This window comes from Bactrocera oleae, chromosome 6 (assembly GCF_042242935.1).
Source record: "Bactrocera oleae isolate idBacOlea1 chromosome 6, idBacOlea1, whole genome shotgun sequence".
In the NCBI taxonomy this organism is placed as follows: domain Eukaryota; kingdom Metazoa; phylum Arthropoda; class Insecta; order Diptera; family Tephritidae; genus Bactrocera; species Bactrocera oleae.
The window spans coordinates 52,761,255-52,787,760 of NC_091540.1; the positions used below are offsets into that span (position 1 = coordinate 52,761,255).

Below are 26,506 nucleotides of genomic sequence, written 5' to 3' on the forward strand. Positions count from 1 at the left end.
ATTTGGTTCGTTCAGTTCGTATGGCAGAATCTTATAGTGTTCCGATAACGCCTGAGCAACTTCCTATGGAGAAAAGGACATGTTCAAACGTTCCGACCGATAACTCGAAAACTGTGGCTGGTCACGCTAATAATTTACATATATATATATATATATAAGTATATACATAATTCGTAAGGCCTCCGATGTTTCTCTCTGTATGTTACAAACTCCGTGGTAAATTTACTATACCCTGTTCGGAGTATAATAAAATATTTTAAAAAAAATTCAAAAATAATACAAATGCGAAAGTACACACAGATGCAAAATGATGGAGGCAGGCAACGAGTGACGAGTGCACGCGTTTCATATAAAAATAAAAACAATCTTCAAACTCATAGTACATACATATACACATGTATACACATAAGTATTCGCACGATAGCGTGTCCCGTGCTCCCAAATAGACAAGAAGACCGTCAAAAAGTTTAAATGCCACAAACGCCCCTCTTACACCACGGCTGCCGCGACGATCAGCCAGCGCTTGCCATCAGCGCGTTCGGCCTCTTACACAGTTCAAAGACAGCTGAGTCAACTGTGTGTGTGTGTGTTGTTGTTGTATTGATCGTCGGCAAAAGCAACGCGCGACAATTACATTACAAGGACATCGATGGATTTTCCACATTCTTGAAATATTTTCATGCGTATTTTATTTAATTATGCGAAGAAATTGTTTAGCTTGCCGCTCGACACAAGTATTTATTTGCTTGTGTATATTATACGAGTATTACTAAAACGTATGAACATTTTTATTGCTTTTGGAAAACACACATGTTTCTATAGGATATCTTATTGAGTTTGTCGGATTTTGTTTCTTTTTCCGACATTTTGAAGACTTTATTTTGATGAAAGCTGATTCATCGATTTTTTAAAATAATTGTTTTATAAATAGAATATGAAGCGAACATAGGTATCCGTGTCTTTCACAGGTGTCCGGCTGTATAATTTGAGAAATTTTGAAGCTAATTATTTGCAAACAAAAGTGATCAGCAATTGATTGGCTGTGCGCATACACATTTTGATAAAAAAGGAAAATATCAGCTCATGAGTTGGACTAAGAAAATTCTTCTTCTCCTTGGTGTCTCATCACTTACTTCAGGTCGTTCCGCCGCTCATAAATATGATAATGACATTTCCGGACTACTTTCGACATTTGATTAAAATATACAATGAACGTGAAAGAGGCAGTCGACGTCATTCACATAGAGCCCTCACGAGAGCAGTCTGATAAGTATTTTGCAAGCTAAGTACTAACTATTGGTGATCTTGATATAGGAAACGCTTGAAAAAAGTACTCGAAACACAACAGTCACCATTAGTGATTTCTTTAAACTATATAAAACAGCAGGGTCAATCCCGTAGTAATTGTTTGATTCTTACAACCTTCGTTCTTTTCGTAACTTCTAATTTTCGAATATTCCTACTTCCGAACCTTAAGTGGAGAATATTTAGCTAATAATTAAAAAAAAAAAATTACTTATTATAGTGGGAAGTAGGGAATACGGCCAGAGTCCAAGAAATATTGTTTTTAAAAATTAAGGCAAAAAGCACACCACAAAAGAAAAATATATACATAACCTCAAAACGTAAAAAACTGTCATTAATAGAATTTTTTTGTTATTTTTCCAACTAATTAAAATTAATTTGGAAAAGTTTTCGTTCGGTGAAATTTATGCGCATCATAGTCTAGTTGATACAAAACAAACTACCCAATATTACATTTCCGGTGAGGTTCCGAAAAGTGTAAATTTTGTATTAAATCATCCGTTCGTTACCCACCACAGGCACCCCTGTGGCGCCTACATGCTTTCCACTTAGAATGTCATATATCATAAATATATATATATATGTATATACGTATGTATGTACTAGTACGCGCGTGTGTGGAGCGACAAGCGTAAAAACAATTCGCGATATAAATATATATGTTTATATGTAGATATATTTCGATAGCTTTGTTTTCCTTCTTGTTATCTCGAGCGTTTGATGGTGACAAGTGAACTATTCATCATAATTTCGCTGCCAACATCGTCATCATGTTTATTTATCATCGCATATGCGTACATGTGTAAATATGTAAATATGTACCTATGCATATGTGTGTGTGTGGGCGTGTGTATTTTAAGTAACCACTCGTATCGATGTTATTGTTGACATTTGATGGTGGATCGGCATCAGCATTTCCAGCGTTAAGTGAAAACAATCAACGATGCATTACGCCTTGGTGGCGCTGCCGATATGTTGGAACCGGTGTTTGCGAATTTCATTCATATTTTTATGGGTTCTTGACTGCGCTTTTGCATGGCACATACTTACATATGTACATCCTATAGATATTTGAGTTATGTATGTACAAGTCCATCTCGATTTATTTATTTAACTCTTCGTTCGCTTCAAGTATTTTGCATGTGAAGCGCATTGATGGCGGCTGGCGCAAAACTCTTTGGTCGCACATCACATCCACTCTTCAGTTGTCGCACTAAAACTTTTCATTCATTTTTTTCAGCATTTCATGTATTTATTTTTTTTGATTTTTTTTTTGCGTTGTGTTTGCAGTTTTGTTTTGCTTTAATTTCGTTTGCTTTTGCACTTTTAGCGAATTCGTGTTGGGACTTTTATGATCACTGTGTGGCTATTTTCTTTTATCGCCTTCATAAGTGCTCGTGCAAATGAGATACGAAACATTTGTTCGCCATTATGGTTGATAGTAAATTTAGTCTGCAGAAACATATATGTACATACATACATACATCAGTTTTAATAAAAATTCAAATAGAAATGAAATTACCATTTATTGTGTGAGTTCCTTAGGCTTCGTCAATACTTTTTCTTACGAATATTAATATATTACTAACATTTTTAGTCTACATTTGTTTGTATGTTTATAAATTATAACTGACAAAAATTATTTAATTATAATGAATCTTTAATTAGTATATTTATTCAAATATGCATCTAAATGTAGGCAACATTATCCTTGCTTTTTTCCAAATATGATACGCCAATTTATTATAATACTAATATAATACCAATAATTTTTAATATAAATATTTTTAATATTAGATTTCGGAAGCTGCCTATACCCAATAGTATGAATTAAACAAGAAAGGCCGCACATTTTGTCTAAGCATACTCAATAGACGTATTTATTGAATTTTGCACCTAAATGTAGGCAACGCTTTTCTTTGTTTTCAAATAATATAATATATATAATAATATTAAGAATCGGCTAAAATGACAAGAATAGACAAATTAAACTAATTTTTCATCGAAAGTAGGAAACGAGACCGCCTAAGGACACGTTGACTCAATAACATTTCAACAAATTTAAACGACGGTAAAAACTTAATAGATAAACAGTGAAAGCCGCTCTCAAACATAATAGAATATATAAACTAGTAACAACCTACTAAGCTCGGTTGCTGTGAGAAGGTACATGCCGATATTAATCATTTTCAAACCGAAGCTGATCTTATATTAACAAAAAACAGGATGAAATCTTATATATTGAGTATGTTAGGAATAACAGGGTTTGACCAAGGTATTGAACGATTTAATTCATATAATACTAAACGCTAAGCCATATTTTGAACGCGAAGACAGGTTCACTACTTTTCATTACATTATAAAGACCGATTACATAATAAAATTAAGCGGAAAGTCGAGTATTACGCATCACTGGTGTATATTGGGGATAGAAAAAGGTCTGGATTAATTGCATTTATCTTTGGATTTAAAACAAAAGTATGCTTAAGCACGTTTTTATTCCATAAATAATAACGTAAATTATTATATGAAGGTTGGGGTAATTCATGGACGGGTCTCATTCATTTGCATCAAACTAAGAAAATTTGTTGATTTAATTTTGTTAGGACATATTGTTATCTTACATATTGATCAATATATAGGATACAGAGTAGAACACTGTGGAATCAAGAGATCCCCTAATTAACAATTCTATATTTGTACAAAAGCACCATCTTTCCCATGAACCCCAATTAAAAATTTCTTTGATTAAGAGTGTATGAACTAATAAAACAATAGTTTGAAGGAGGAAAGTTGAAAATGTCGACATAATCGAAACTGCAATTAAAAGTGAAAAGGAAAGTTATAGCACCGAGATGAGGGTATGCATATAATCCTAACAACGTTACAACACCTATTCACCAATTGTAAGCAATACAAAGGAATATCGTATAATTATGTCATAGTCGTTTCTGGCAGTCAGAATATAACAATGAATGCAAATGTCTGTATTACACAATCAAAACTTCCGGCAGCTAACAAAGGGTGCGAGGCGAAGATGACATCTGGCGTCAATTTATGGAAACCATTGATGTGCCACATCCCTATAAAAACCACATCATCTATACAAAAACACAGCAATATACGTATGTACATATGTATCTATTTATGAAACCAAGTATGTTTTTGAAAACACTAAACTAAAAATAGACTTTATGCACAAGTGATTGTCATTTGAGAGATACACTTGCGCTAATTTAAGAATACTCTTCATAGATGTACATACATATGTACACTATTTGAGATTTTGCAAAAATTAGTCAGCGCGTGTTGAAATTTACGTAAAATGTAAATATGCCAAAAATTCGAAGTTCGTCAATTTTTAAAATCGCCAATGACAAACGATAAACATAACATTATTGAATATCACTTACCACTGTTTATTTCTGTGTATCGCATCGTATATGGGACCCTCGAAATCTTTCAGCACAAAGAAGGTGCGCCACTCATAGTCGTTGAGCGCATCCAAGCCATTCTCGGAGGTGATGACAGGAACATTAAAAAAGCGCGCAGCCTCCACGGTTTCTGTATCGTTAACAACATCGCCAACTAGACAGATCCTTAAATTCTCGGGTGAGGGTGAGGGTGAAATTGACATTTCTGTAAAAAATAAAAGTATAAAAAAATTAAAATATATATAAAAAAAAAATATATAAAAAAAAATATATTTATAAAAAACAATATAAAAAAACATGTAAAAAAAAATTAAATTAAAAAAAAAAATTCCTTAATCATAAATAAAAATTTAAAAAAAATAATAATAATAATAGTATGCAGACAACATTAATTATCTTATGAGACACTTTCTAAAGTAAACTTTATTTACAAACATACTAACAACTTACTACAATTTATATGCACAGCTACTAAAAAAAACAAGGTCTGCTTATGATTAACCACCAACAGTCTGCGACAATTTTCTTCTTCCCAAAAACAATAAAAACAAATAATATACGAAATTCGCCAAGAAACAGCGACAGGAAAGATGTACGTGATGCTCAATTAAAACAACGCTAATGGTCGCTCAGCCGAGCAGTTAGCCGGAACGGCACGGCAGCTGTTGCCAACGCACTGATTCAACAAACAAACTGTGTGCCGTGAGTGCGGAATCCATACGACGCCTGATGTCTGGCAGACCCTCAAAGATTATTTCATGCGTTAGCGCGTTTTTGACGATTGCCACCGGCTGAGGAAATATTCGTTCCTTTTGCAGTGAAATGTGAATGTCAAACAAAAAACAAATTGGTTATATAGGCCGAGGCGATAGGCCTTACCCATCTGGATACATAACTTATGAAACGTCGAGTAAATATATGTTTCTACTTTTTTAATTTATATATTTATCAACCGCGACTTGAGAAAGAAGTCGTAAGCTTTCGCTAATATGACATCATATGAATAACATATGTAGAAAAAAGAACCTCGATACTTGTCTAAAACGTTAAACATTTCTTACGGGCTTTTTAATAGAAGTTATAATCGATTTTATCTTTTTAAGTTAGTTATATATTTTAATCGATTTTCTAATTTGTAATAAATTTTTAAGTTAGTTACAATAGTTCTGGCTTAACTACGGACGTTTAAACCTTTCTGAATGATTTACCGCATATTCTAAAAAAATATGAGTTCGGGTTTCTGCATGAAAATTAATACTAATTGAAAACATGAACTTTCAAATACGATCTACCATAAATTTTTCATCTCTTTCAAGTAATATATTATTTAGCGTCCTCTTGGAAGCTTGTTTTAATTTAACATATCGAGTTGGTTGGATAGTTGCTGATTTAAGGGGTACACCCCCTGACAGTGCTTTGTGGATGCTTTTTCTTTAAAAATTTAAAAAAAGGCAAAAAAAAATTATTATTTATATAAAAAAATACAATGTGTGTGGGACATAAAAAGGTAAGTTTACAACAAATTACTTAAAAAAAAAAATTATTTGTAAAAAATAAAAACTTAGTTGAATTTTCGACCTAAATTTTGAGGTTATGAGAAAAACCTATGAATACAAACGTGTAGTACTTGTATTACCTACAACTTTGCCATTTTCAAGTTTTCCATAACATTTTCAGTTTTTTCGAAAATTGTTAAGCCGTTTTACCCCTTTCTCTTCCGACCTTAGTTCGTCCGCATAATATTTTTCCTTTCATATTTGTTTTTTTATCTTCCTTTTATAATGGGTTTTATCCTAATATGATTTTTTTTTTCAATTTTTACTATTTCTAAAGGCTTCAGCACTGACCTATTTATACTACAGCCCCCACAATGAAATAAACTTGCGAATCCTGTAACCCTTTATCATAAATAAAAATTTTTTCAACTTCCTTTAATTGGACTTATCTTCCGAGAATAATGGAGAGGTCGAAACTTTCTTTATTATTCACAACAATACATATAAGAGTTTATGAACAATTTTTCAAATTAGCTTCAGTTTACCTGCACGTTTTGTTCTGTTTTAACGCTTTCGCTGATTTTCGCATTTCATTTGATTTTTTTTTCTAATTGATTGTTCGCTTTTCTTTTTAATGCCATTTTTCTTCCACCACTTGTGCTGCAATAATTCAATTTTCTTCGATATTTCCATCTTTCTTTTTTCTTATGCACAATTGAAACTTGGCAATTGGTTCGTTTCGTTGGCTTTTATTTTTTGACGCGTTTCAATGCAAAACAAATTAAAAAATTGAGCCGCATAGTTTAGTGTGAAAGTAAAGATGAAGAGGCGCCCATACAAAACAGTTTGCATAATCATTTTCCTTCAATTAAAAGCTTCTAATATGTACACACATACATACAACAAAAAAGTCGCCCAAGAATTTTAAGAGGTGTACGGACGCGTGCATATAACATATTATTTTGTGTCTGTATATATTTCTCGGGTATGTAAACAAAATCACACACAGCTACAGAAAATTTTCAAATTGAATTGTTCAAATTTTCGACTGATCTAAAGAATTATGTGTAAATAACACAGTGTTAGTTTTGAAATTAAATACTTAAAGAAACTAAAGCTGACCTCGATTCGCCAAACCTTGGAGAATGACGAATCGAAGAATCAGTTGACCAGTTAGGCGTTATTTAGTCATGTATGTATATCTACTTCGAAAATAAAATTTTAAAAATTTACTTTTGTTTTTTGAGAAGCAGAGCTCAATGCAGAACGTATACAAAATTGCGCATCGAAAGCGGTTGAAGTTCAAGTAGAATCGAGTATAATACCAAATCTGCGCCAGCGTATTCAACGGTTAAATATTGATCTGCGGACATTCGTCACCTCTAAGAGGAAGTTTTTTTTGTCAATTTAGAAAGTTTTGTTGCGCCACATATTTTACTCCATAATACTGAACTGATACAATTAAAGAAGTAGGCGTGATTTTGTTGCAATTACTATTTTAACCTATTTTTACCTCATGCCATAAGGTGAAGAAAAATGTTCAAGAGAAGCTGAGAGCTCAAATTGTAATGTACAATTCTTATTTGAAACAATATAAAATATGAATATCCATATCAAACAATGTGATTAATTTAATTCAATTTTCATGGGCGCGATAGATATACATGTATATCAAAGTTGCAGAAGTGTGCCATTTCTGGTGTTGTCCTTAGTGCAGCACAGCTGCTTAGAGAGTGTGGTTTTCTCGAGTGTCTTTCACTAGACAAAAACCCTATAAAATATTATTGATTTCGGTTTCATAGAGCCACAACATCACTTTAGGCGGGAGATTCCACCTCTTCCCTATTGTTCATCGACAGCAGTATAATGTAATCGATGCCTAGATCAATCGCTTCTCAATGATTGTCTTCCATGAAAGCATCCTACCTAGGGTAAAACCGAAGTACTTCAACACAGGTTAGAGAATAGAGCCACCCAGTGAGCGGAGAAAACAGATTTGAAATTTATTGGTTTCCGTTTCATTCTTTCACATTGTTCATCGACAGCAGTATAATACAATCGATGCCTAGATCAATCGCTTCTCAATGATTGTCTTCCATGAAAGCATCCTATCCTCGATTAATGGCCTAACCCCTTTTATTTGAATGAATTTGTTGAGATTCAATAACGGTACAAGTATTCGAAAGGAAAATTTAATATTTCTATTGACACCCGCACATGATTTTTTACCAGAAACTCTTGATTGCTCATTGAATCATCTTTTTGGTTAACAGACAAAGAGAAACTGGCAAAATAATGTAGTAAGAGCATAACTGCCGCCAACCGAGCCCACTACACTTTACTAACGCGTTTTCTTATAGGAAAATTTCTCCCCAACCTCGTCCCTACCATCGAATGTCACCAGATGCTTCCTTTTGCGTTTAGAAAACGCTAGGAATATACGGAAAAATATTGTACATCCAACCCTAACAGTGACATTGACGTCTCCCACTGGAGAATTTAGGACTTTATTTGATTTTTTTCGTGTGCCAAGGATGTTGTGCTCGGCGCCTCGAAAAAGAAATTGATTCCATAAAAGCCAAAGCAATTTTGTGAAAATGCAGTTAGAGGCTGTTCTTTACAAACAAATTTGCAAAGATTTCTGAAAATATTTGTGACTCAGAAGAGCCTGATGGACATTTTCTGAACACTTTTATAAAAAACTAAATTTCCATCGTGTTGTTATCGAATCTATAAAATCTTCAGCAACACTCGATTGAAATATCAATGAAAAATCGGGTCTGTCAACAAATTGCAGTTATTGCTACTAAATCCCGAAGCTTGCTAATAAAGAAATAATGTATGAAAATAATGGTGTAAAGAGGCAATCGATACAAGATCGCGCGATTTCACCGATAAAAGTGGAAATTGTCGTCTTCCCATGGATCTTTTTCCGTAAAACATTATTACAATTTTTTGAAAATATTTTGCACTTTACTCGTTTCTGTTTCAAGTGGTTAACGTTCGTTTAGTGCTTTAGCAAAGGTCAAAAATATTCATCGATCATGGTCCTTACAGCCTAGCGGAAGAATTAGTTAAGAAGTTGAATTTCTAGAGTATTATCGACGCATTCAGCCAAAGCATGCAGACAAAGCTCACTTCTAAGTTTCAAAAAATTGAAGATTGGAGGATTTTAAACTGCATGTTCAAAAACTTAATACTGATAGTCAAAAGGTTTCAAAAGAACCGTTTTTTCATTAATCTATTTATTTCTATACACTAACAAATTGCTTAATACTATGGACTCTGGTAACTCTATTCATAGCATCTACACGGATTTAAGCAAGGCGTTTGATCGTGTTGACCACGAAATACTTATGCACAAGTTGAGTAGCTACGGCGTAGGAGGTAGTGCATTGTCCTGAATACATTCATACCTTGCAGCAAGACGTCTTCAGGTTAGAGTCGATGGATATCTATCTTATAAATATGAAGTGATATCTGGATGTAGCATAAGGGTCTCATTTAGGCCCTGTACTCTTCAATATCTTCATCAACGGCATTGGTAATTTTATTGTCTCAGACCATTTGCTGTATGCATATGATCTCAAAATTTTCAGACCCATTGCCGGTATGGCTGACATCTTAACACTACAGCAAGATATTGATACTCTTAGTAATTGGTGCCGTGTGAATAAACTTGATCTCAATGTCAACAAATGCGCTGCTATATCTTTCACTCGCTCACACTCACCAAACCATGCAAACTACAAGATCAATGGCAAAGTTGATAATAAGCTCACCTCTTCTAAACATATTGATAAAATCGCATCCAAGGCATTTAAAACCATCGAGTTCGTTCATAGAAACGGTAAAGATTTCAGCAGCCCCTAAACTCTTGCTAGACTTTTCCAAACTTTGGTTCTACCTGTCCTTGAATATGGGTCAGTTATCTGGAAACCTTTCTCAAATGTAATGACACAAGTGGAGAAGGTCCAAAGAAAATTTTGCAAGTCACTGGCTTATAAATTGTCATCATCAAGTCACACCTACTCCACTGATGACGTCTACTATCGCTTTAACATCAACAAACTATCTGCACGTCGACAGATTGCTGATCTCGGTTTCTACTACAAAGTTATTAACAACATCATTGATGCTCCCGACATTCTCGGCTGTTTGAATTTGCCTCAGTCGGCCCAACACTCAGACGTAATCGAATATTAAAAACTCAAAATAGACTGGCTAGATCTATCAATTCACTTCAGGGTGAGACTGACTGCTACGGAGGTATATACACGGCTTTCATCGATAACACCAAGAAAAATTTACTCTTGTAATCTAGGATTTTGATCTATGCAATTCCCCCACTAATATATATGATTGATAAATAAATGTTTGAATGAGATGTTTCTTCTTATTAACTGTCCAGTCTTTCTATCCCTACATTCATATATTCCGGAATAGCAAAAAAAAAAATATTTCTGACTGAAAGTCTTTATATGAACTGATTGATTACATTATTGATTTTCAAAATCGCACAAAGCAAATTTGCTCCTCCCAACATCAAACACTTCGTCGTATTTGACTTATTCTTCAAAAATTTTAAGGTAGTAGCTAAGGAAGCTTGTTAATAAAATTTATAAAGCATTAGAAACATTCCTGTATAGACGGGGCCCCCCACTTTTTTTTACCCCTGGGCCCGATGTTACTTTCGACGGCGTTGTGCTCCGTAAGTGAACCTTAGTTTTCGACGTTATGGCGTCCACGAAATTATTGTAGTATAAAGTTTTTATTTAATAAAATTCCGCAAACTAATCGTTAATATGTTTATATGTACATACATAAATCTAAAACTTCAAGAAATTATCCGGAAGGAAAAATACCCAAACTACGTGTTACTACAAGAGATCACTGCAGACGTCATTAGATGAACGTAATGCACTTTTCATTTATAAATTTTTCCTTTTTATTTGAAATCATTTTTACAATACAAATCATATTTCAAAGAACAATGGAACTGCAGGCCAGTGAAAATATTTTCATTGCAATATTTGCTGTTATTTATTGCGCAAGTTAGGTTAGGTTAGCAGCGAGGAGATCATTTATTGAAAGCAACTTGAAATTGTGCAAAGCATTGCATTGCAACTGCATTTCAAAGATACTAAATCAAACGCTCATTCAACACAGACATGCCGTATGCTAATAGTTTACACACAAATGTATGTAAGAATGTACAAACATATATGTAGTTATAGGTATGTATGTTTGTAAAATTGCACTTTCCACAATTTTATATGCGGACTATCTTAATGGAAGAGGCGCACACACTTGACTGATTGAAAATGCACAAATGTTTGTGGATGTGTGTATATGTAGGTATGTATGTATGTAGATATGTATGTATGTATGTTTGCGAAAATATTATCTGTATGAATATCTGCTAAGCAGTAAAAGCTATTCAGCCAATCAAGCATTTCATTGCCGTTAGTATTTTAATTAGAACACAAGTCAAGGATCAGAATGCAATAAAAGGCGCGAAAAATGAGAGAAAGTGCGCATGCATTTCCCCAACTAATTCCCCAACTCATTAGTCATACTTCATTCTGAATACATAATTCAAGAAGTTGAGCCAAGAAGGGTAGGCGACCAGACCAAACGAATTGATGTTCCCACACAATCAACTGCATGGACCAATAAAGAATATGTAAGTTCAATTGTGCAATAGTAACGGTTTCAGCTAAATAAGCCTTTAATATCATATATAGGTATTTATATATATAAAAGTATATGTGTATGCGTATCTATCCAGCTGCTAATCCAATTAAATTCCGAGCGACAAGACGCTGAAGGTGGCCTCTCGAGTTGTGCCGGTCGGCGGGTGGTTGACTGGTTAGCAACCGGCCATTTCAGAACGCATTCGCAATCAAAAGACATATTGTGCCAGCGAAGGCAAGTCGCGTTGTTGTGGGCGCACATCTTCATCTTCTACGCTCAGCAAATAAATACACAAATTTGTACATATGTATGCATGTATGTATGTCTGTATGTACTTAGTCACTGACTAGTTTGCCCGTTGCACAATATTTAATTTGAAAATTGCAAAACAAATAATTCAGCATATGGACGACGGCGCATTTGTGTACCCCACTTGCATCTACAAAGCTACAAAGAATAATAATATGCTATAAACAACAACGAAATGGAACTGTGTATTTGGAGAGATCATGTGAAATGACAATTTATGACATTTGACAGAGCAAATGTGGGGATAAGTATCTTACGCGTGGAACTGTTACATGTATTGATTCGCAAATTTGTTTTATAGCATATATATATTATATATACTATACTAAGCATATATACATAATTATATATTTATTTAAGTATGTACATACATATAAACCAGACAAGCGGAAAAGTTCGCATTGTTTCTAGAAGAGGGAAGCACTAGAAAATCGAACATCTATAGCAACTACTAAATGGCTTTAAACGAACGTTTGCAAAGAGTTGCCCGAGTCTCTCACTTCTACGCAATGCCTTACCCATCGGCTGAAAAGTCTTTGGCGTAACTTTGATCTCGACATCACATCGATCCAAAAACACACAGTAATCTAATAATAAATGTTTTATCATGTTTGAAGTAGTCGATGAAATCTAAACCATGTGAATCCCGAAAAATTGTGCATGAAACATTGCCGGCCGACTATTATACAATATTTTCGGGCGCTTTGGGCGATTTCATCATTCAGCGGACTGCCGGATGCATAAACTCGTTTTTATTGTGTTTGATCAGTGCCAGATGGTCCTTTGAATGTTGATCACGTATGAGTCTCTTCTGGTTAAATAGGAGTTTAATCAGCTACAATAAACAAAATGAAGTTGTGCTAGGGTCACTCTTGTTTCACGCGCCAGCTCGAGCTCTTGGTCTGCAATAGGTGTTGTTTGGACTCCAAGTACGCCATTCACTAGAATGGAGTCAATGAAGTTGTCGGTTTCTGCAAAAACACCCGTGCAGAAACTGCTTGGAGAGTAGTGTGTTATGCTCCATAACAGGGAGCATGCGGGCCTATCTCTGTCGATGCTCGATGGGAGACATACTGTTATAGTCCAGTCTGCGTCCTGATGTATCCAGACGACCATATTAAGGCAACGTAGTTAATGACCGGCCGGCCGATACCTTGTGCTGCCGATTAGTGACTTGAGGATCTAAAATTTGAGGGTTGTTTATCGTCGCAATTTTCATATCATCAACGGAAATTTTGAAGTTCAGTCTGTACTTCTACGTTTAGTTGAGAAATAGGGTATCAGGGGAGAGTTTTAGGCTCCTAGCAGTGAAGAAGCGAGAAAGTTTTAGGAGATATTCGTTCACTTTGGATCGCTCATACATCGTCTTCATTTATAAAAATTAGGTAATTATATAACAAACTGGTGCCTTAGTGATGCCAATGGTGTTAACTAACTGAGGTGACAGTTCTTGATCGGAGACAAATTCGTTCCGGTTACGTTGTTGTTGTAACGTCAGAAAACATTTCTGAAGTAATTTCGAAGTATGGTACTGAATTGACAGTCTTGGCCGAATAAACAACCGGATCCGTTCCGGTTACTGAAGACCCGACTGTAGTGGGAACGGAACGTATTCCGGTAACGTATACCCGGACGGTTGGTGTTGGTACGTTTACGGTGGACATTTTAGGTCGGCTATACTAATGTATATATGTATGTATGTACATATGTCTGGGTAGATTCGCAGTTGTCGCAACGGAAATCTGAACTATGGATTATACTGTTACAAAATGATATCCCTACCAGAACCTATCGGATATTAGTGAAGCAATCTATGTGCTCTTTGCGACTTTTACTGAGGATGCCGATTGAAAAGAAAATTAATATGCTAATTAGATGTGAAATACTGTTTTAACAATAGTAAAACTCATAATGAAAAATTCTACTATAAATGTATAATATAAAAATGTAGTATATAGGCACAAAACGTTAAATTAGCATTTGAAATAACGATGCATATTATTCGTAAACAATTAGGTGACACAAAATGTTTGGTAAATAACAGGTGTTTTTGTCTGTCTCCTGTTGACTTTTAGGTGCACGCCATTGTATGGTGCATTCCATACAAACATATGTACACATTTACCTATATACAATACATATGTACGTGTAATACAAAGTGTATACTCAAGTGTTTATGAATAATAAAGCAAATTAGAAAACATTGTTTTATTTGATAAAAGGGCGATTAGGAGAAATACAGTTTAGACTATGCAACAGAGCAGCAGTGAAAAATTTGCAAAAGGCTTTACCAGAAGTAAAGTTTCAAGACAATTTCATAATGTTATTATATACATACATACATGTTAAAATTACAGTTAGGTACACAGCGGTTAACTACAAAGCTATTTCCAGTTTCGCTGTTAAAAGATTTATTTCGTGAATTTAATTTGATTATCATTTGAAGATGAGAAATTTTAGTGCCTTGGTGCTAGATATTTAATGAACATACGTTCAATTACATCGGTACTAGTAGACATAGCTGTGTGTTGTCCATCGTCCAACTCGAATTCGTCATCCGACTCAATAATACTAACCTCTAACTTGCATGTCGAGCAATTCCAAGTTGTAAAACCTTTATTACGAAGCTCAGCGAGATAATAAAAAAAATTTTAAATTATTTTTCAGTTAAGTTACTACACTTCTTGTGATAGCACTTTTTACAAACATAGCAGCCGATGCTACTAATATTTTCTCTAATTATTTTATTGCAACCTTGACAGGTTTGTTTACATGCCGCCATCTTGTTTTATATTCTAGAACAATTCCTTGAATCGGAACTTCTAATCAAAATTACAGAACATGAGCTGGTTCGCGAACACGTATACAGACAGGCAGATAAAAATGTACAGTAATTAATTATAATATTATTCTACAAGCCGGTGCAATAAGTATTGGACTATTTTCTGCCTAAAACTAAAATAAATATTTAGTTTATTGTTGTAATTGTTTATTTGCAATGATGAATATTTATTTATTTGGTCAAATTTCATTGATCATTCACTAATGTGACCCAACTATTAAAATACTTGCATACATGCATACATCTACATAATAATATAGTTCAATTCTAGTTTTTATTACAGAAAGAATTTCCCTATGCCTCATTTATTGGCCAATTGCCAAATTAAATGAATAAAGGCAGCACAATTTAACGATGCTTTACTTGGGCAACCAAAATCACTTTGTTAACTGAAATACTGACACATATCCAATGCATTTCAATGCAATATGCCATGCGATTAACATTTGCACACGCGTGTACGCACGTACATACGCACATATATATGTACGTATATGTAGTACGATGAGTGGACACTATATATTAATTGGGTGATTCTCGCTTGAGTGAACTCTAATAGTTTTACGGCGATATATATACAATACAATAATATTTAAAAATAAAAAAGTTATTTTGTTATCCTAATTTTCCAGCTTTAGGCGCATTCTCAAAGCTGTTAAAAAAAATCTTTGTGTGACTTAAAAAATATACAAACGTATTTCAAATTGCGATGAAAATTTTGAAAGAAATTAATATTTAAAGCAATTTATTCATCAATCAATGAAAATAATTTGTTTTGGTATTTTTGCATTAAATAGCAGCGTCTGTCTATAAGTGTGCACGTGTAAGAGCAGCTGAAATCTAAAATCAAATGCATTACCATTTGACGCAATTCCACTTGCTAGTACAATACTAAGGAATACCCTTTATATTTTATTGCACATTTGAACATCGTATGTATGTATACATACATGTAACAATTAGACTGCCTGGCAAATTTGAAACACTTAAAATTACGAAATTTTCATTAAATAGAAAATATGTGAACTTTGGAATCAACTATGCATTATATTGTATTATTTCGAATTTTATGGTGCCTTGACGAAATTGACGGAGTGATTGCCATTAAATAAATGTGTATGCACATACATACATACATACACATCTTAAATTGATAACCAGAACTTCACTATAAATTTAAAGGTCCTTCAATATAAAATCAAAAAAAAATATTACAAGAAATTAATAAGAATATTATATTTCACTTTGGTCTTCATTGCTAATGTGAAAGAAACCTCAAATTGAAATTATAGAAAACTTTTCGCATAACTTATAAAAATTTAAATATTTCACCTTATTAAAATTTTATCTTATACATGAAAACAGGGTCAAGCCCAAAATGGCGTTTTAACTAAGAGTTTATGTTCAAAACTTAATTTAAAATTAATATCAGATAGAATATCCTTTATTAATAACTACAAATTGTTTTTTCATATTCCAGCCTTGTTTTTAACTTTTTATTGGACCTTTGCGCTCATTGACTGTTTTTCATAAAATTTCTAAAGGATTAAAATCTGGAAGTTGCGCAGGCCGATCCATAACATCAACTCCATTGTCCGAAAGTCATTTTTTGGCCATACCGCATGAGTTTACGGTAATTTTCTTGCTGATATACCCATTTTAAAAGCATTCTCCACTGAGCAAGAGGTGGTGGCATAATCTCATCAAGTAATTGAACGAAAAGGTGTGTGTCCATATTTTTATTAATATAAAATACAGGCACCGCGCCAGGCCAGCATTTTATTGGGTTGATAAAGTTAAAGCTTTTATTTATTTTAACGTTTGTTTTGAGAGTTCCAAACTAAGTGCTCTTAAGAATCCTGATGCTCCCAAGCACTCAATAGTTTTCGTCCAAGGATCCCGAAGAATTTAAATTAAATTTCACTTTAAAAAATTATCCTATTATTTTGATCGTAATTACATCTACATATGTAAATTATATGTAATTAGCTCAAAACTGAAAATTAGATGAATATATTTATAATCAATTTCTATTTTGCTAATCAATATTCGAACTCAATTACAATTATAACAACAAAAAGACCAAAAAGCATAGTCCGTTGTTGTTATTTCTCTTTTCCAAAGCCTATGCGTTTGTCTTATACACCTACAAGTAAATACATACATATGTGGATATGTAAGTATACAGGTACGTATGCCTGCACCTTCTTAGACTGTTTTCAAAATTTACCTGTAACCTTAGCGTAAATTAAGCTAAAATCAGGTTTTGTGCAAGAAACACAAACAAAAGCGATTACAACAGACTGCAGCATCAAAGGGCAGGTTCGCGTAGCTAAATTTACCAGTGACATACTAGCATGAAAAGAAGTGCCAGAAACTCGATATCACACTACAGCAGTTCAGCAAATAACTACAACAACTATACTCAAATAAATGTGGCAAGCATAATTCACTCGTCGCGGTTACTTCCACAAGTATGTTTGTTTAACGCCTGGCTGATCTCCGGTCTGCTCGCCGAACAATCATCTGTCGGTTGACTTAAGTCCCTTTGCTATTCTATCTTCGCACAACATGTGGACGCTGTTGCACATGACGATTGTTCGTTGCAGGATATCTAGCGAAATACCTAGAATATATATATGCATGTGCCTAAGTATATAATTTCAATTGAACTTCCCTAGAAAGTACGCAAAAGACACTCAGGACAAAATTGCTCTCCTGCATTTACTATTAATGAAGGAAGGAAAAGGCAAAGATAATGCAAATACTGACTGACTATTTACTATTTAGAATAAGTTTATGGTGCCTTTATGAAAAACGGAGAGGTGGCACCTTCCTTTGCAATTTTAAAATATATGTAAAGGTATTTGAAATATGGATAAGTTTAATATTTATTAAAAATATATATATTTGAACTTACATTGCCAAAAATTAAAATTCTAATGATAAGAGATTATTTTTAATTTATATGTGGGCATTTGATTTTGACGTTTGGCATAAGCAAATAACACAATCTTATGTATGTATACATATAGAAATATAGGAGCCTTCACTGCCGGTTCTTGTGTGATACAAAAATCTATAAGCATATTCAATGTATTTGTTGACAAGAATTCTGATGCTCAGTGTTATGCGCCAATTTCTTCTACTCAGTAGATTCTCAAAACATTCTCGCACGCAAATCAGCAAAAGCGCTTAATTTTTTGTGGTGCAGTAAAAATAATAAAATATAAAAGAGGAGGCGTGGTGACGTTGTTCTGGCAAAAAGCTAAAAGATCGGTTAAATTTGTATTGCTTTGGGTGTGTATGTAACATGCGTACATTTGTACACTTCAATGTAAATATGTATTCATACATTATGTATGAGATATGAATATGAATTAAAAAATATTTTTTATTTATTCACAGCCGCTTACTGGGTTATTTACTTCAACCGTTAAAATCAAAATTAATAGTTGTATTGTATTTGCTACATATGTACTTGTATGCATGTAAATAATGTAAACATTTAAGTCGTTATACAGGATAAATCTAATATCCTTTAAACAAAATATTATTGATTTGTTGCAATTGATATCGGGGTTGCAAATATACTTGCTTAAATATAACAATTTTCCAATTTAAAATTGGTTTGAGTATAGTATGGTATTTGGTTGAAGGGAAAGCCGAAAAACAAGAAATTCTTTTTCAGGGCTGCGGAAAATGTAACAGGTAAAATATGTGCATATACGAGTACACCACATTAAATTAAAGTTAGTTTTGCACTATTTAATACAAAATAAATGTATAGAAACGAATTAGTGAAGTGTTAATGGATATAAAAGTTAAAAACATAAGTGTAAAATTCATTAAAATTCAAATCACAGAAACACCCACTTTAAATAGTTTAATTTTTGAACTTTCAATGCAAATAGCTTAAAAACCATAAGTCTGCAGCAACTGAATGTATATATTTCCATGGTTAATGTATAATTTAGGTCCCCCAATGAAGGACGCCGCGAAAGTAATAATTTTTTTTTTAAATCGTCTTATTTTGACGCGAAGATTACAAATTCGTGAGCGGAAGTTAAAATTTTTCAATAATTTATGTATACTTTTTATATTTAACACACTTTGCACATATTTTTCAAGTAGCATAGTTGTTGTTTTTGTTGTTAATTTTAATTTTCGAGGCCTCCTCTATCCTCACATACCATTTTAATCCCGTCTTCTCAAGAGGCTATTCTGGATTATAAATCCCAGACAAAAAACAAACAAAACGTGTAAAACATTTCACATTACAACTTACCACTTTTAGATTGTTCATCTATCGTTTCCATTGCGTCCATATAACTTTTTTTTAATATTCCAGATATTTTATGTATATAATTTGTTAAATTGCTAACCTTCTCGCAGAGAGGTCACGTAATTTTTAATTCGAATAAAGCACAAACTTCAATAATTCAACTAAATTCCAAAAATGTAAATTTTAAAATGCGCAAACACCAGCGCTCATTGTACACATAACTGGGTTTGCAGCTGTTGACGGACCGGCGATGGAAAATACTCGTAGCTTAGAGTAAAGCAACAAACACCTGGTTTGAAAGTAACACAATTTTTACTGAACGAATATTATTTTAAAAAGAAAAATTATTTGCTTTAAAATCTCACTAATATTAATAGCACCACAAATTGTATGAAACCACTTTGTTCAAGGCACTTTTTTGACATTTTTGCCACTGCACGCACGGTTTCAAGGGCGCGCAAAATATTTAAAGGCTTTTGTTCTGCCAGTCCTGGCAAATTCACAGTTTTCTTTCATATACTCTTTCCACTTTTTATCTAATTTCTTCACTCTTTTACTGTGTCAATTGATTATATTTTTCTGATTTTCTCTGCCATTTACACATCAAATAATTTAGAAAAATCTGCATTTCACATCCCAATGAGAAAATTACTTTTTACCGCCGCATCCTCAAAATTCCAAAGTGAACAGAACACAAAATGCAAAACAACCACAAACAAAGACACTGCGACGCTGCGCTACGAATACGGCGAAATTCAAGTGACTGCGGCGCTCTGCCTTCAAAAATTGAACTTCAACGGACAGATAAATGCTATGAAAAAGTATGGTTATGCTGTGTTCAGTTGGTTTTAACGCTGTCAATAGGGCTTTACTCCGTAAATTTGTTGCCAAAAGTAAGGAACGCGTTTGTCTACAATGCTACTATTACACAGGTGTCCCGTTCAATTTTATTAAATGCATTTTTTAATTATTTTTTATACTTAGAAAAAATAAAAAAAGTTTTTCAATGACACATGTTTTAATTGAATGCAAAATTTGATTTTTAAATAAAATTATATCATTTATTGCATATTATATTAGATATATATGAATACATCAATGTAATGTATATAAATATGTATATTGCAATTTAAAGCTAATTGTGTGCTACGTTAGTGTTATTAAATTGGTCCATCATAATTATTTATTACCATTTCCAAAAATGTATAAGTGTTGTCAAGATTTTCAAACTCGGTATTCGATTAGCCATCCGTACCGCTCGCTGTACTTACACGTCACTAGCGTAAACAATGCATCAATGCAACAATACGTCAAACAGTATAACTGACAGTTCTTCAATACGTCCATCAGTATATACTTGTTTGTCAATCCTTTCAGTAGTTCAGAATTGGCGTAATTTAATTACTTCGGTTATTATTGTGACATCAAATTAAAACTTGTTGATGCAGAAATTCAACCCGTTTCCGGTCGTCTTTTCCAATTCTCAATAACTGTCAAAATTCAAAATGCTGGCACCGGATAAGTATCTTTCTCCAATGAAGCAAATGACTGGTGCTGAAGAAAATCGACACTTTTTGCGGGCATTCATACACACATATAGGGACTTGCCTGTGCTATGGGACACTTCCCTGCGGGATTACACAAATCGTGATAAGCGCGCCGAAGCATACGAACAACTTGTACCCATCTATCGCTATCTCAAGCGGGATGCAAATGTCGAAGACGTTAAGAAAAAAATCAACACGCTGCGCACAAACTATCGTAAAGAATTGAAAGTTGTGGAAAGTGCGCGACGCAATGGAACCATTCATCACCCACGTTGTTGGACTTTTCTTGAATTAGATTTTCTACGCAACACAGAAAAGTTTCTAGCTGTCAATCCAAGTACGCGAGGTGATTCATTTTCCGCATTTAGTGAAAATTCCCAAACACAATCCTCGTTCATGGACCCACCAGCTTCCAGTTATAATTTTCGCTCCATGATGGGAGCAACCTCACTTCAATCGCCTCCCAGTATTGCCGAAATGTTCCACAAATCTTTTGGACATACGCAAAAATTGGAGCCAGAGCAAACTCCACCACCGTCTGCACCACAAATGGCCGGTACGAGTTCGTCATCGAATGGACAGTCTGTAAATTCATCAGATTACAACCACACAGGGCAACAAACAGATTCTATAACTGGCTCAGCAAAACGTTTGCGTTTCTCACCGGCGAATGCCACAGGTGTCACCGGTCAGACGCCAGATGAGTTGCTTAGTATAGCATGTGACTACCTTTCCAGTACATTTCCTGAAGAGGAATCTATCGCACGAACTTGGACTCATAAGCTAAAACGTTTGCAACGTGAACAACGTTTATTGGCGGAAAAATTCATTAATGAAATACTTTTTGAGGCGGAATCAGGTACTTTACATCGTGGTTCGGTGCATATTAATAGTTTCGAGCCATTTGTGCGTTTTGAAGAACACTCAAGTAATGACCAAGAAAATATCAAATCGCAAAGCCCCAGCGTACATACGTCCACCACAACAATATCGCATGATGGTGAAATTAAATCTACTTCGAACGCTGGTGCATCTGAAAACGGTAATGCTAATAATTCTGTTAATGAAAGCGTATACGAGAACTATCAAAACTAAACACTATTTAATTACTTATACATTAAGCTAAAATGTAAATATACTTATGTAGTGCTCAATGGTACTTCTATTATCTGGAATTTGTTATCAAAACATTTTTAATTAAGTTAATTTTTTAATATATTTACATACATGTAAACACTAAAAAATAACGTTTTTATTAAAAAATTATTTTAATGACTAGCAGACAAGTAAGTAATCCATGAAATTAAAAATTTTTAGTTGACGCGTTGGTAATTGGACACACTACGAGCGCACCACACAAATGGTGACGCCGCAGCAAACAACAAACTGGCACCAATCATTGGCCGATGTAGAATCCAGGCAATTGAGGCTATAATTAGTGCAAGGGACAATGATAACATGATATTAGCACCCACGGGGAACTGTGGATCCGGCGCTAAGACAGCGAGAAAAGCGACGCGGCTTACTGCGGGAACGATATACAACATTTTTCATTCACAAATATTAAATCTTGAAACTACTTACACATAATATGTAGCAACTTGGATGTGCACGTAACACCAAAAAATACCAACATCCAACCCATAAAGCGATAGCCCCATGTAGTAAGCCGTTGCGCGTGATGCTCTTGCTTAAAAACTTCCGCAAGTCCGAGTTCTCCATTATATACAAGCAGTATATCTACGCCTCGACTGGTCCGATATGGCAATATTTTGTTATTCATCAGTTTTCCTACTACAGTGTACTAATATATAAAAATGTATTCATATTTGGATATATAGCAACTGCAACCTTTGTTTCTTTTACTAACCATTTCGCCCTCCATACCAGCAAAAGAAAATAGTAAGCGTAAGTCGCCTATTTCTGGATTAAAAACATCGTTTGTGTGGTAGTATAGCCCTAAATGCATTTTTATAGCAGGATCGTCCGGCCTTGTATCGGAAGTCAATTCCACGTAGTTTGTGATTTTATTCTTGATTTCGTTACCTAGTTCATATTTGCCAATGAAGACTGCATCAGCAACTTGTGTTTGACTTTCTAGGGGAAAGCGATCAGGATTTTGATGCCCCGTTCGTATGTAAAAATTACGGGAGTCAATTAATTTATCACGCCATTCCGTATAGTAATAGTATGTACGACTTTCTGTTTGCACAGCTGCAACACTTTCCCCATAATTGTGTTCCCTGCGAAGTAACGCGATTATTTGTATGTGATTCTATAATAACAGTCACTAATAGTCGCTTTGCAAATATTTTTCAAACTATAAAATTACATTTATGTCAGATTTTTTATAAATGCACTTACATTGACTCCTCCACCCATTGAAACATTTGTACCCGACGTTTCAATTTTACGGCAAGCACTTGTATATTGTAGTCTGGTTCAGTAAGTGGTTCCCCAATCACTATAGGACCGGTCATATGTACTATCCGACCATTGTAATTGTATTCTAACTCTTCATTAGGTTCTAAAGTTATTGCATCATCAAGCGCTTCATCGAGAGATAAAATTGTGTGCACAGCTCGTCCCTATAATTGTCAAAAATAGAAATTTTGTGATTAAACTTAACATCAAGTTAACTACTTGTGTCAGTTTACTTCATTCCAGGAGAGTACGCATAATCCTCCAGTAAAAAGTATACAGCCAAAAGTGGCTATTAGCCAACTCGACCGGAATGCCTCCAAAAGCGACATTACTAATCGCACTACACACGTTTATTCCTTAGAGATAAATGAAACATTTCTTCCGATTTGTAATAAAATACGGATTATACGCTTTCTACAAAATAAGTGATTATTTTATGCGAATTCTGATAATCTCTGCTTCTGACAAAATGCGAATACGTTTAAAAGGGAAGACAGGGAGGTCAAATGTCTAACAGCTGACTTTTAACTATTTCTACCAAAAAATGGGACGAGTAGCTGTTTTATATATACGTCACTGTGTGTGAACCGTTGGTTGTGTTTATTTACATTATTTAGAATAATATTCCACCCTTTTATCTTAAGTAACTTTAAACGTAATAAATAGGATTAAATATATCAAACAATATGGTTTTACCTTCAGCTGAAGACCTTGCAGATCTGGTGTTCAAGGAGTTTCGGCAATTACCAAAAACTGGAAAGCCCACCACGAACGAGTGGACAATCCTTTCGGCCATAGTAATGCACGATACTGCAAAAGGAACTTCTAAAGTCGTAGCTATTGGCTGTGGCACTAAGTGTGTAGGCAAAAGTAAGCTTTGTAGCCATGGTCTAATCCTAAATGATTCTCACGCTGAAGTATTGGCTAGACGTGCACTTCTACGCTATATTTACCATCTCTTGAAACGAGTAATAGAATACAGTGATGAGGGTGTTTTCCAGTGGGATTCTGAAAATGTTTGCTTTCGAATACGACCAGATCTAAATTTTCATTTCGTTAGTACACAGACACCTTGTGGAGATGCCTGTATTCGAAACGAAGCTATTGAAGAAAAAAGTACAAAAGAAGAGCATATAATTAATGACGAACCCACTCAACCAAAACTGAAAAAACGAAAAATTAACAAGGAAAATGATGAAAATGAAGACTGTGCACCCAACGGCGATGATAATGTAGGTGCTCTGTTAGAACCAAGTCCGAATGATGCTGTCTATACTGGTGCGAAATTAATAGGTTTAACGGATCAACAAGATGCCATGGAACAAAAAATCGGCGCCGTCAGAACGAAACCTGGTCGAGGGGACCGCACACTATCTATGTCATGTAGCGATAAGCTGGCGCGTTGGAATGTATTTGGCATGCAAGGAGCTTTGTTGGACATATTGTTAGCGCATCCTATTTATTTTGAAACACTGAATTTTGTTGGTTGTGCAGAAAATGAAGCAGCAATCAGACGTGCAATATATGACCGCTTTATTGGCAAACAATTTAAAACTACCAAATATAAAATTCACAAGCCAACGATAAGGTTCGCTGAGACCGTTAAGTTTGAATATGCTGAAAACTATAACCGAAAAAATCCAGCTCCTACTGGTATATCATGGTGCAATATTCCTATAGATTTAAAGTAAGTTTGTTATACCCCGAACAGGCTATATTAAGTTCGCCACGAAGTTAGTAACACCCAGAAGGAAACGCCGGAGACCCTATAAAAATATATATTTAAGTGATTGCCGTGACTCGCTGAGTCGATTTAACCATGTCCGTATGTTCGTCTGTCGTGTACACGTCCTTTTGTCCCAAGAAGTATCTCATTTGTGGGAACTGGCGATATCGGGCCACTAAAGTATATAGTTGCTATACACACTGAACGTTCAAAATTAAGTTTTTATTTGGAAAAATTTTTTATTTAACAAGATATATTTACAAAATTTGGCATAAATTATTGTTTAAGACAACGGTATAGTTTTCGAACAAATTGTTCAGAGTCATACACTCTGATCGATCAAAATCCATGTATGGAAAACATTTGTATTAGACGAGATATCTACATGAAATTTAGCAAGGACAATCTCCGAACAGCTTCACATATAGCTGCCATATAAACTGACAGATCACAATCAAGATCAAACTTTTTATATTTCTGAAGGGTATCATAGCTTCTGTGCAGCTGAATTTAACTTTTTTTTATTGTTTTTATTTAAACTACATAAAGTTATATCAATAATAATAATTTTGTACCCTTTGTAGACCTTACGAAATTTCAGTAAATGGCAACAAACAAGGTGCTACAAGAAAAAAATTTGGAACCCCAGAAGCTGCAGTAAAAATTAGTAAATACAACCTACTGCAAGAATTTGTGGATATATTACGGGTGGAGCCGAAACTGAGACAAAAATATCGAATCGATAGCAAAGAGCTTACCTATTTAAAATACCATCAATATAAACAATTAGCAAGGGAGTATCAAGCAGCTTGGACCCTGGCTAAACAAAACTACTTTTCACAATGGACTGAGAAACCGCCGAATTTGCTGGAATTCAGTTTAGATGCATAGAAAACATAATCAGATTAATAAAAATGCACAGATTGAATTGAAATATGGTCAAGTCGTTTATTTCTATGTATAATGTCACTATATATTGGATGTGTGTATGTATGTAATAATTATATTTGTGATATAATTGTACAACTGTATAAATTTTATTATGTACAAATTTTGCTTACCCTCAGCTGAAATAGTTTTAATTTAATTTTTTTGTTTTAATATACGTAACATCAATTTGCAATATCGTGCATGATATTTACCGCAAAAGCTATGTAATGCAAATTTCAATATGTTAAAACACATAAAAGCTTATATTTTGTTTAATACAATCTGTTGTGTAATAAGCATGATTTTTTTTTTTTTTTTTATTTAACGCAAACTTTTCACATTTAAAATTGTTTACCGTCAAAGCTTTTAAAAGCACAAATATAGTTGTTTATTTTTATCAACTGTATTCAAAACATTCTTACGGATTTTATACAATCATATTTATTATTTATTATGCGCTTGTGCATGATTTTAATTATAATTATGGCAAACACCATTAAATATTTCAATT

General features: G+C 34.1%; 4 protein-coding genes and 1 long non-coding RNA gene across 7 annotated transcripts in view; 3 read left to right on the forward strand and 2 right to left on the reverse strand.

Moving 5' to 3' along the window:
• pbl (epithelial cell transforming 2 pebble) overlaps positions 1-20,159 on the reverse strand; it is a 37,173-nt gene extending 17,014 nt beyond the window's left edge. Inside the window, exons 1-3 of one of the 3 annotated variants that reach the window (XM_036359055.2) lie at positions 20,021-20,158; positions 19,372-19,657; positions 4,719-4,944 (exon numbers count right to left, since the gene is read on the reverse strand). In XM_036359055.2, coding sequence (XP_036214948.2) covers positions 4,719-4,944; positions 19,372-19,411 — 266 coding nt within the window. In that variant the 5' untranslated portion in view covers positions 19,412-19,657; positions 20,021-20,158. Of the gene's footprint in view, positions 1-4,718; positions 4,945-19,371 lie in introns of all 3 variants that reach the window. The other 2 variants (XM_070111790.1, XM_036359056.2) reach the window with 2 other exon arrangements.
• Positions 17,362-18,639, forward strand: LOC118680253 (uncharacterized). Its single transcript, XR_004975764.2, has 2 exons — positions 17,362-18,420; positions 18,492-18,639. It is a non-coding gene; the product is annotated as an uncharacterized lncRNA (long non-coding RNA).
• Positions 20,160-20,655: 496 nt separating the features above from the next.
• Positions 20,656-22,115, forward strand: LOC106623674 (uncharacterized). The gene has a single exon (XM_014243271.3). The coding sequence runs from the start codon at positions 20,874-20,876 to the stop codon at positions 22,008-22,010; it is 1,137 nt and encodes a 378-aa protein (XP_014098746.2). The 5' UTR covers positions 20,656-20,873; the 3' UTR covers positions 22,011-22,115.
• A 24-nt stretch (positions 22,116-22,139) lies between these two features.
• Positions 22,140-23,827, reverse strand: Tmem43 (Transmembrane protein 43). Its single transcript, XM_014243272.3, has 5 exons — positions 23,573-23,827; positions 23,280-23,503; positions 22,786-23,158; positions 22,500-22,719; positions 22,140-22,440 (listed from the first exon to the last, which is right to left on the reverse strand). Exons 1-5 carry the CDS (start codon positions 23,666-23,668, stop codon positions 22,229-22,231), a joined length of 1,125 nt encoding a protein of 374 aa, XP_014098747.2. The 5' UTR covers positions 23,669-23,827; the 3' UTR covers positions 22,140-22,228.
• A 74-nt stretch (positions 23,828-23,901) lies between these two features.
• On the forward strand, positions 23,902-25,999 carry Adat1 (Adenosine deaminase, tRNA-specific 1). The gene is made up of 2 exons (XM_014243273.3): positions 23,902-25,026; positions 25,650-25,999. The coding sequence occupies exons 1-2, from the start codon at positions 24,026-24,028 to the stop codon at positions 25,954-25,956; spliced, it is 1,308 nt and encodes a 435-aa protein (XP_014098748.3). The 5' UTR covers positions 23,902-24,025; the 3' UTR covers positions 25,957-25,999.
• The last annotated feature ends 507 nt before the right edge of the window (positions 26,000-26,506 follow it).

What these genes read in the sequence shown, in the direction of transcription:
- Tmem43 (XM_014243272.3), bottom strand. Translation starts at nt 23,668, where the DNA reads ATGTCGCTTTTGGAGGCATTCCGGTCGAGTTGGCTAATAGCCACTTTT. An exon ending in CAATGGGTGGAGGAGTCAAT is followed by an intron (nt 23,159 to 23,279) that starts GTAAGTGCATTT and finishes GTTACTTCGCAG; the next exon opens with GGAACACAATTATGGGGAAA. An exon ending in CTGGTATGGAGGGCGAAATG is followed by an intron (nt 22,720 to 22,785) that starts GTTAGTAAAAGA and finishes TTTATATATTAG; the next exon opens with TACACTGTAGTAGGAAAACT.
- Adat1 (XM_014243273.3), top strand. Translation starts at nt 24,026, where the DNA reads ATGGTTTTACCTTCAGCTGAAGACCTTGCAGATCTGGTGTTCAAGGAG. An exon ending in AATATTCCTATAGATTTAAA is followed by an intron (nt 25,027 to 25,649) that starts GTAAGTTTGTTA and finishes TACCCTTTGTAG; the next exon opens with ACCTTACGAAATTTCAGTAA.
- LOC106623674 (XM_014243271.3), top strand. Translation starts at nt 20,874, where the DNA reads ATGCTGGCACCGGATAAGTATCTTTCTCCAATGAAGCAAATGACTGGT.